General features: G+C 54.7%; 1 protein-coding gene and 1 long non-coding RNA gene across 2 annotated transcripts; one reads left to right on the forward strand and one right to left on the reverse strand.

Moving 5' to 3' along the window:
* Positions 1-419: 419 nt before the first annotated feature.
* Positions 420-4,187, reverse strand: FADD (Fas associated via death domain). The gene is made up of 2 exons (XM_081533794.1): positions 3,827-4,187; positions 420-2,090 (listed from the first exon to the last, which is right to left on the reverse strand). The coding sequence occupies exons 1-2, from the start codon at positions 4,110-4,112 to the stop codon at positions 1,747-1,749; spliced, it is 630 nt and encodes a 209-aa protein (XP_081389920.1). The 5' UTR covers positions 4,113-4,187; the 3' UTR covers positions 420-1,746.
* Positions 4,188-4,312: 125 nt separating this feature from the next.
* On the forward strand, positions 4,313-9,594 carry LOC145523483 (uncharacterized). Its single transcript, XR_014066613.1, has 5 exons — positions 4,313-4,437; positions 5,685-5,796; positions 6,588-6,691; positions 8,100-8,172; positions 8,265-9,594. It is a non-coding gene; the product is annotated as an uncharacterized LOC145523483 (long non-coding RNA).

A 9,594-nucleotide genomic window follows, 5' to 3' on the forward strand; every position in this document is an offset into this window, starting at 1 on the left:
TGGGGAGGCCGACAGCAGAGCCTGTAGGAGGCGCCTCTGCTCCGAATGCACACCTGTGCCTCGGGTGGTGTGATTAAGTCACGCGACAGGTCTGCCGAGGCTGTTCAACTGCCTCACCGTGAGGGGCAGGAGGGCAGTCCCGGGATGCGTCTGGGGGGCCAGTGGCAGCGCCGGGCCCAGGCAATGGGAAGCTCTGAGTGCTGTAAGCACGTGTTGTCCAAATGTCCATGAGAACACCCGGAGTGACGGAGGGGTGGTTCCTCCCTGGTGGGAGGACCACGCAGGGATGCAGGCCGGGTCTCAGGATGTTCAGTATCCTCACCCATCGGTATTAGCATCTGCCATAAACCACAGGGATGGGCACCATCTCGTAGTCTGCCTCTGGTCAAGACACGCGGACACATTTCCCAGACCACCCATTTTCCAAGGCAACCCACGGGTTAAGCCCCACCTTTATTGGTGGTGATGATGTTACTATTACACACAGACTCGCCCTGACCCAAAGCCTCTTCAGCATCTCACCCCGGGCCGGGCCATACGACTCTGGGACTGAATGGGCTCAGCTCCCAAACTCATGATGCCTGGTTAACACCCACGTTCCCAGCCAGGCTTTCAGAGTCAACTGAGCAGGGCCACTTCTGCCTTGTGTGCTGCCAGGGCTCAGCTCCGAGCAGTGCCCAATACAGTCAGGATCTGCTGAAGGCTGGGCCCCCCGCCGGGCGGGGAGTGGTCACAGCTAGGAGGCCCGAGGCTGGGCCCACAGTGGGTGAGGGCTGCACTCCGCAGACCACGGCTCACGCGGTAAACACCCGCCTTGGTCGTGGTCCCAGGAGCGGGTAGGAAACGCAGGCACTCCTCGCAGGTTGGGCCTGTGATAACCTTCAAGGGACACTGAAGCTGGCTACAGTGGGACTTCTGAGGATACGTAAAATAAAATCACCACCAGTAGGGAGAGGAAATTCTTTGTCACGTGGAGGTTTCCTCTGTAAAGGCACTTGCTTCAATAGGATTACCTTAGAAGCAGGAAGAAAAGCTGCTTCTTAGAATCAGAAGATTCAATGTACACCCATGGTGGATTCATGTCAATGTATGGCAAAACAAGTACAATATTGTAAAATTAAAAAAAAAAAAAAAGGATTCATCTTCCTTGCTACTTCTGTTATCAGAAAAAGTGATTTTTAGCAATCCATCGTGGAACTGGAGTCATGATTCGTCTGAGAACCAGCACGTGCCAAGCGCTTGCTGCCTGGCCCCACAGCAGGAGGCTCACTCCCCCGAGCGCTGAGAGCCTGGGCCGCCTCCCCCCGCCACCCACCCTGGGAGACGGTCTGCACTGCCAGCCTCCAAGGCTTTGGCAACCGTGGGGGCAGGAGAACGAGCCAGGGGTTCCAAGCGTGGGCTCCGGAGCTGGAGAGCATTGGACCCCAGCCCAGCGCCCCCACCACGACGACCTCCAGCTCCTCGACGCTGCACGTCCTCTTGTGTCCAGCAGCACCGGTGACAGCATCGAGTTTCACAGACCCCTCCTTTGTACCGGATGCGGTACCACATGCCCTCCTGGAGGAACTCTTTAACGGGGATGACGGCAACGCCCTCCCGGGGCGACCACGGTGGCCCCTCGCCCACCTGGCACAGAGAAGCGCGGGCCCACAGCCACATTCCTGAGTCTTCATGGGGCTGGCACGGACGGGACGTGGTCAGGACTGTGCAGTCGCCCTTGGTCCCCGCAGAAGAGCCGCCGGGTTGTCAGGAGGCCCCCGGGGTGGCGAAGCCCGAGTCCCAGGACATAAGGGACCCGGGGTCGGCGCTCCCACTCCGGCCGGCCTGGGCCTGCTGGTCCTCCTCGATGAGGTCGGCCACCACGTTCAGCTGGCAGCCCCGGAGCGCCTCCACCAGGCGGGACACAGCTGCGTCCTCCTGCGTGCTGCTCTTCCAGACCCTCAGCAGCTCCCTCACTTGCTCTGCCAGGCTTCGGGGGTACTTCTCCTCGATGGCTTCGATCTTGATGTCAGACACTCTGAGGTGACGAGCCAGCCTCTTCCAGTCCTTCCCCACATTATCACAGATGATCTCAATCGCCGCCTGCAGCTCTGGTGGGGGAAAAGGACAGAGTGGCTAACCAGTGCTCTGGGGAGCTGTTTAGAAAACAGGTCACCGCACACTAGCTGACGGGCCTCCTGGTGCTGACCCAGGCGCTGGGGACCCGAAAGGACCTTCTGCAGAGGCGGACACTACCCCGCAGAAGGTCCAGGGAGGGCACAGAACGCTCCATGCTGCCCCAGCCAGCCACACCCTGAAACACTACCCATGAGATGCGGCCTGCTCTGAAGACTTACTGGTTGGGGTGTGTTGTAATGGAGACGCCCACTCAGAACAGAGTCGAGTTGCGCCTCTATCCCACCCTGTGATGGGGTTGAACAGGGGGCCCTAAAAGGTACGTGTACGTCAAATCTCTGGAGCTGTGAATGGGAACTTACTTGGAAAAGGATATTTGCAGATGTGAGTAAGCTGAGGATCTCGAGATGAGGGGATCATCTTATTCAAGTGGGCCCTAAATTCACTGACAAGACCATGTGCCACAGAGGCAGAGACTGGAGGGGTGTGGCCACAAGCCAAGGAATGCCTGGAGTCCCCGGAAAGCAGAAGAGGGAGGAAGGACCCTCCCCTAGAGCTCTCAGAGGGAGCATGGCCTACTGACACCTGGATCTGACTACCAGCCCAGGAAATGTAAGAGCATCAGATTCTGTTGCTTTAAGCCACTGAGATACAATCATTTGTATGGCAGCCCTAAACAGCCTGCTTGTTACTCTGGAAGATGTCCTGACACCAGTCTTCAGTCTCAGGCTACTGTGTCCTCATCTGCTGAGAAGTCACTCCTGAGATCTGACTACAGACAACAAAAGGCAGGTAGAGAGTAAGGACAAAACGCTTCTTGGAAGCAAAGCTTCATCTCCAGCTACAAACCCAATACGCTGTCAGCCTGTGTGCCAACTCTTCCAGCCCCGTGAGGTGGGCACCTGTGTTACTGACCACTGGTAGAAAGGAGGAAATGGAGGCCCAGGGAAGGTAAGGGCAAGTCACTTCCTGAGGTCCCACAGCCAGTCACAGACCAGGAAGAGTCCGCTCTTAACCCTTATACAAAAGCAGCGCCTGATCAACCCGTACTTCCTCCTGAGGCTCTTCTGGAGTTCGTTCACCCCTGTCCCACCCGGAAGGTCAGCAACGTCTTCTTCTATCCAATAACTTCTAATTTACCCGGAGGGAGAGGGGTGGAGGAGAAAGCACTGAGCTGGATGGCTGGATGGGGCGGGGGGCGGTGGTTGTCCACGCCCCGCAACTTAGGTTAGGTTAACTTCTCTGAGCTTTGGTTCTCAAGTCCGCAAGGCGGGCACGTTCCCGTCTCCAGGGGCTGTTTAGGGAAAACCCACGGAAACCGAACCCGGAAAAGGCTGGGCTCCTGTAAGATCGACAGCTGACCCCGCCAACCCCCCCGAGGGTCCGCTCCTCCGGCCCCCCGCCCGGTCCCCAGGCCCTCCCTTCCGCTCCGCTCGCCCCCGGCCCCCGGTCCCGCCCCCACCTCGCTCCCCCGGCCCCCGGTCCCGCCCGGTCCCCAGGCCCTCCCTTCGCTCCCCCGGCCCCGATCCCGCCCGGTCCCCAGGCCCTCCCCTCGCTCCCCCGGCCCCGATCCCGCCCGGTCCCCAGGCCCTCCCCTCGCTCCCCCGGTCCCGCCCGGTCCCCAGGCCCTCCCCTCGCTCCCCCAGTCCCGCCCGGTCCCCAGGCCCTCCCCGCCGCTCCGCTCGCCCCCAGCCCCCGGTCCCGCCCCCACCTCGCTCCTCCGGCGCCGCCCCGCCCGCCGCGCCCCTTTCGAAGTCGTCCAGGTGGCGCAGGAGGTCCTCGCGCCGCAGGGAGCCGAGCAGCTCGCGCAGCAGCACGGTGTCCTCGGCGCTCAGCTCGTTCTGCTCCAACAGCACGGCGAAGAGGTCCAGGCCGCTCTGCGCCAGCTCCAGCTTCCTCTTGCTAACGCGGTCCCGGCACAGGAACTTGACCTGGGTCAGCTCGCTGCTCGACAGCCCGGCCGACACCGAGTGAAGCAGCACCAGGAACGGGTCCATGGCTGCGGGCGCGGCAGGGCCCGTCTCAGCCTAGTGGCGCCGGATGCCGCTTCGCGAGCCCGCTATCCCGTCATCGGAAGTATCCCGCCGGGCCGGTCCCTCTCGCGATAACTCCCGGGACTCGCGCATGCGCTGCAAGCCCAACCGTAGCCATTTCCGCCCGGGAGGCTCCCTGCCGAGGCCAGGCACCGCCCCTGGCTGGGGACCCGGAAGACCCATGCGCCCTGACGACGTTCTCCCTGTGAGGACCGGCAGCTTTAGGGGTCCCAACCCCTAAATCCAGAACGCAATCGGCCTCCGTTTCCTGTGGAACGTTGCGCTGCGGGTGCTCATAATAATAAGTGAATTTATTTATTAACATTTGTGAAAATGCATGTACTTTGGGCTTCCCTGGTGGCTCAGTGGTAAAGAATCGGCCTGCCAATGTTGGAGAGTCGGGTTAGATCCCTGGGTCGGGAAGATCCCGTGGAGAAGGACATGGCAACCCACTCCAGTGTTCTTGCCTGGGAAATCCCGTGGACAGAGGAGCTTCGGGGGCGGGTCACGGTCCATGTGGTCCCAAAAGAGTCAGACAGGACTTAGCGACTAAGCAACAAATGTGCTTTAGTACCTCCTGCAGATCTGTGTGCAGAAAAGACTATTAAGAGCTTTATTTAGCTTTTAAAATTTAATGAAAACTTGATTTCTAAAATTATCGTCATTGCGTAGAAGGCTTACTATCGTTTCTTGACTCCTAGACTCCTACTGTGTACCACAGAGTAGGTCCTGGAGACAGATTTAGGAACAAAGTGCGGAAGGCCCCACCCGCCCGGAGCTTGCAGCATCGGAGCCCAAGGTCCCCTCAAGCAGATAAGAAAGTGCAGTTAAGCCAGAAGTCCGTACGAGCCAGGGGCCAAGAGCATGGGGGTGGGGAGTGTGGAGGTAGGGGTCTCTACACGTTGAGAAGGCGGCTTTGGAGAGGACCCAGTGTGCAGGCGTGAAGGGCCGTGACGGTGGGCCCACGGCAAGATCCACGGCAAGAGCAGAAGCACGGAGGAGGGCGCAGGGTGCTGGGGCAGAGCTGGGAAGGCAGGGGGTGGTCGGTGAGGGGAGGGGGTGAATTAGGAGGAGCCAGGTCAGAACCCGGCTTTACCTTCCCTGAGCCCCTGCAAGAGGGTGAGTGGAAGCCTGAAGCCATCTGAGTTACCCTGGAAAAAAATTGAGATATAATTCATATTCCCTGCAACTCACCCTTTTAAAGTATACAATTAAGCGACTTTGCTTGTGGTCCAGTGGTTAAGAACCTGCCTTGCAACGCAGGGAGCGCTGGTTGGAATCCTGGTCCGAGAACCAAGATCCCGTATTTAGGGAGGTGGCTAAGCCTTCGTGCCACCACTAGAGAGCTCACAGTCCGGCAGAAAACATCCCACGTGACGCAGCAAAGATCCCTCCTGCTGCAACTTAGACCTGACTCAGACAAATAGATCCATTAGTATTTTAAAACGTGTACATTCAGTGATTTTTCAGCATATTTATAATGTTGTGCAACCCCTACCATTAGCTAATTTTAGAATATTTTCATCACCTTTGTAGAAACCTGGTACTCAGCAGCAGCCATTTCCTCCTCCCCTTCCCCACTCTTTCTCCAGCTTCTGGCAACCACTAATTGACTTCTGTCTGCATTTGACTATTACGGACATTTCATGTAAGCGGAACCATACACGGTGGGACCTTTTGTGCCTGATTTCTTTGACTGAGTGTGGCGTCTTCAAGGTTCGTGCATGTTGTAGCCTGTGACAGTGCTTCATTTCTTTTTATTTCCTGTGTGTGCTCAGTCATGTCCGACTCTTTGAGGCCTCATGGACTGTAGCCTCCCAGGCTCCTCTGCCCATAAAATTTTCCAGGCAAGAATACTGGAGTGGGGTGCCCTTTCCTCCCTGAGGGGATCTTCCCTCTCCAGGAATAAAAATCTACATGTCTTGTGTCTCCTGCATAGGTGGATTGTTTACCCCTAAAGTGCCACCTGAGAGTCCCTCTTTTTACTTTATTTATTTATTTTTGGCTGTGCTGTGTCTTCATTTCTGTGCACGAGCTTTCTCTAGTTGCTGCGAGTGGGGGCTGCTCTTTATTGTGGGCTCTAGGCACATGGTAAGGGATTCACATGCAACGCTGGAGACCAGGGTTTGATCCCTGGGTCAGGAAGATCCCCTAGAGAAGGGAATTGCGACCCACTCCAGGATTCTTGCTTGGAGAATTCCATGGAGAGAGGAGCCTAGTGGGCCTCAGTCCATGGGGTCGCAAAGAGTTGGACACGACTGAGTGGCTAACACAAAAATTAGGCACATGGGCTTCAGTAGTTGAAGCACATGGGCTTAGTTGCCCTGCAGCCTGTGGGATCTTCCCAAATCAGGGATTGAACCCATGTCCCCTGCATTGGTAGGTGGATTCTTAACCACTGGTATTAGGAAGATTAAAATGGAGGAAAGTCTTTTTCAGGCTTCAGAAGTAGGAGACTAGGCCTCTGAACTGCTCCTGACCTGCCTGGATACTGCCCAGATTCTGTGCCTGCACGCAAGCACAGCCAATCAGGTGGCCCTTAGGTAAGAAAGGGAGTGGGTCCTGGAATCTCTTGAGCCCCTAAGGGTCTGGCCAGCCCCCCAGGGTCTAATGAAATCCTGTGACTCACAAGGTGAAACAAACCATATTGTAAAAAAAGTTAAACCAGAGCTGCATTTTTGCAGGCAAGCTGATGATGTTATCTGTTTACAGAGTGGGATTATAAGCAGGAGCCCCCTCAAACTGGAATTTGAAGTCTCATCCATGGGATAGACACACTGCCCAGGACATTTTCCCAGTTAGGAATCCAAATTGTTTTTACTGAGGGACTTCCCAGCACTGTTCAAGTCTGGATGTAGGTTGTTGGCCCAGTTTGGTGATGTGTGTGCGGCGTTGTTTATTCTCACTATTTTTTCTATTTCTTTTCTTTTAATGACCATATATTGTGATTAAGCCAAATATCTATAAAAAAATTGAAATTGTTTATTTGTGTGTAACGAGTGGTTTCTTTTGTTAATGAATCTTTTGAACCTAAAACAAAAGTAAAACTTTCAGCAAAACAACTGGTTTTCTTGTTGTTGCTGTTTAGTCACCAAGTCATGTCTGATTCTTTTGTGACCCCGTGGACTGTAGCCCACCAGGCTCCTCTGTCCATGGGATTCTCCAGGCAAGAATACTAGAATAGGTTGCCATTTCCTTCTCCAAGGGATCTTCCAGACCCAGGGACTGAATCTGAGTTTCCTGCATTGCAGGCAGATTCTTTACCACTGAGCCATCAGGGAAGCCTCAAAACAAATGAATCACCAGGAAAGTCATTTTTTATGGGTCAATAGTATCCCATTGTATGGGTGGGTCACCTTTCTGAATTCTGTCATCAGTGGATGCACTTTTCAGTTTTTTTCTGCCTTTTTTGTCGTTATGAATAATGCTACTGTGAGCTCTGAGCTACATTTTTAAAGAATCACCAGGTAGAATCCAAGGGACACCTCAATAATCCAGATGAGAGGTGAGGGCACCAGGTGCAGTGGAGGGGATGAGAAGGCAGCAGCCTTCTTTTGATCTGGGGTGCACGGAAATGAGGAGCACTGAGGATGCTCATCAGGTCTGAAGGGTGGGATGCCTATTAGCTCACCTGGGGAAGGTGTGGGTGGGCTTGAGGCAGGAGATAGATGGGTCCCAGTTTAGACATTTACCTCTAGCCTCCTGTTTACATTTTAAACATAGACATAATAACAGGAACAGGATAAGCAGCCGGGCTTTGTCTCCTGTGGACACTTTCAGATAACAGGAATGGCAGGAACAGCGAGGGGCTGAGCCCTGCATAGGGAAGAGACGAAGTGACCACATACTTCTCATTCCTGGGGTCAAGGAGACCCCCCAGACCATACACGCACAGGAAGGGTCCTCAAGGGAGAGGATGCTAGGCCATAATGTGTTCTGCCAACTCCCTAGAGACCCTTGCGCTGGAATCCATCTTGGCTAAAAGATGCACATGCACTCAGGAGAGGACCCTGCATCGGACAAGGTATGGACTCAGGCCAGACAAGCAAGACGATCGGCCAGAGGAACCCAGAAGAACCTCTGCCATGTAAGTGATCTGTTGTTGTTGTTTTTCAGTTGTTAAGTAGTGTCCGACTCTTTGCAACCCCATGGACTGCAGCATGCCAGGCCTTCCTGTCCATCACCAACTCCCAGAGTCCACCCAAACCCATGCCCATGGAGTCAGTGATGCCATCTAGCCATCTCATCCTCTGTCGTCCCCTTCTCCTCCTGCCTTCAGTCTTTCCCAGCATCAAGTCTTTTCCAATGAGTCGGCTCTTTGCATCAGGTGGCCAAAGTATTGGAGCTTCAGCTTCAGCAGCAGTCCTTCCAGTGAATATCCAGGACTGATTTCCTTTAGGATGGACTGGTTGGATCAAAAGCAGTCAGTTCTTCAGTTAAGTGATTTAAACCGCCCCAAAGTGTGCGTCTCTCTCAGTCTGCCTGTGCTTTCTCTACATCTATCTTCTCCCATAATAAGCAGTTTCCCTGCCTCACTGCTTTTCGTCTCTTTGCTGAGTTCTTTCTTCAAGCAGGCAGGCACCAGGGCCCTGCTGCTAGCCACTAGCTCCTGGTGGTCTAACGGTTAGGGTCTGGCGCTCTCACTGCCGTGGTCTGTGTTTGATTCCCAGGGAACCGAGATCCCACTTCAAGTTGCTGCTCACTGTGGCTGCCCAACGACTACCCGAGCTCAGGGTGAGTGTGGGGAGAACCTGTTAGATATATTCACAGACGATGGGATGCACAGGGCCAGGGTTTGGGACAGAAATCTGGGCAGGAGATGTGAATTTGGGAGAGTGAAAGTCGCTCAGTCCTGTCCGACTCTGCAACCCCATGGACTGTAGCCTGCCAGTCTCCTCTGTTCATGGAATTCTCCAGGCAAGCATACTGGAGTGGGTTGCCATTCCTTCTCCAGGGGATCTTCCTGACCCAGGGATCAAACCCAGGCCTCCCACATTGCAGGCAGATTCTTTACTGTCTGAGTCACAGGGAAGCCCGTGAATTTGGGAGTTTCCTGCAAATAGACGTTGCTTGTGATGGTTAATCATATGTGTTAACTTGACTGGGCTAAGGGCTGCCCAGTGATCTGGTAAAATATTATTTCTGGGTGTGTCTGTGAGGGTGTTTCTAGAAGCAATTAGCATTTGAATTGTCCAAGAAAAGCGAGTGACCTTCCCCAGTTCAGGTGGGCATCATCCAAGTAGGATGAAAAGGCAGAGGAAGGGAGGATTCCGTCTCTACTGGAGCACCGTTGCCCCGTGGCTCCCCCACCCCCATTATCAGGCCTTCAGACTGAATTACCCACCAGCTTTTCTGGTGCCCAGCTTGTGGATGGCAGACTGTGGACTTCCTGGCTTCCATCACTGTCATATGAGCCAATCTTACAATAAAGCTTCTCACATATCTC

Source organism: Giraffa tippelskirchi, chromosome 10, assembly GCF_054371585.1.
Source record: "Giraffa tippelskirchi isolate mGirTip1 chromosome 10, T2T-mGirTip1v1.2.pri, whole genome shotgun sequence".
In the NCBI taxonomy this organism is placed as follows: Eukaryota; Metazoa; Chordata; class Mammalia; order Artiodactyla; family Giraffidae; genus Giraffa; species Giraffa tippelskirchi.

Coding starts and splice junctions, on each gene's coding strand:
- FADD (XM_081533794.1), bottom strand. CDS start 4,112: ATGGACCCGTTCCTGGTGCTGCTTCACTCGGTGTCGGCCGGGCTGTCG. Junction 2,091..3,826: donor GGCGGCGCCGGAGGAGCGAG/GTGGGGGCGGGA, acceptor TTCCCCCACCAG/AGCTGCAGGCGGCGATTGAG.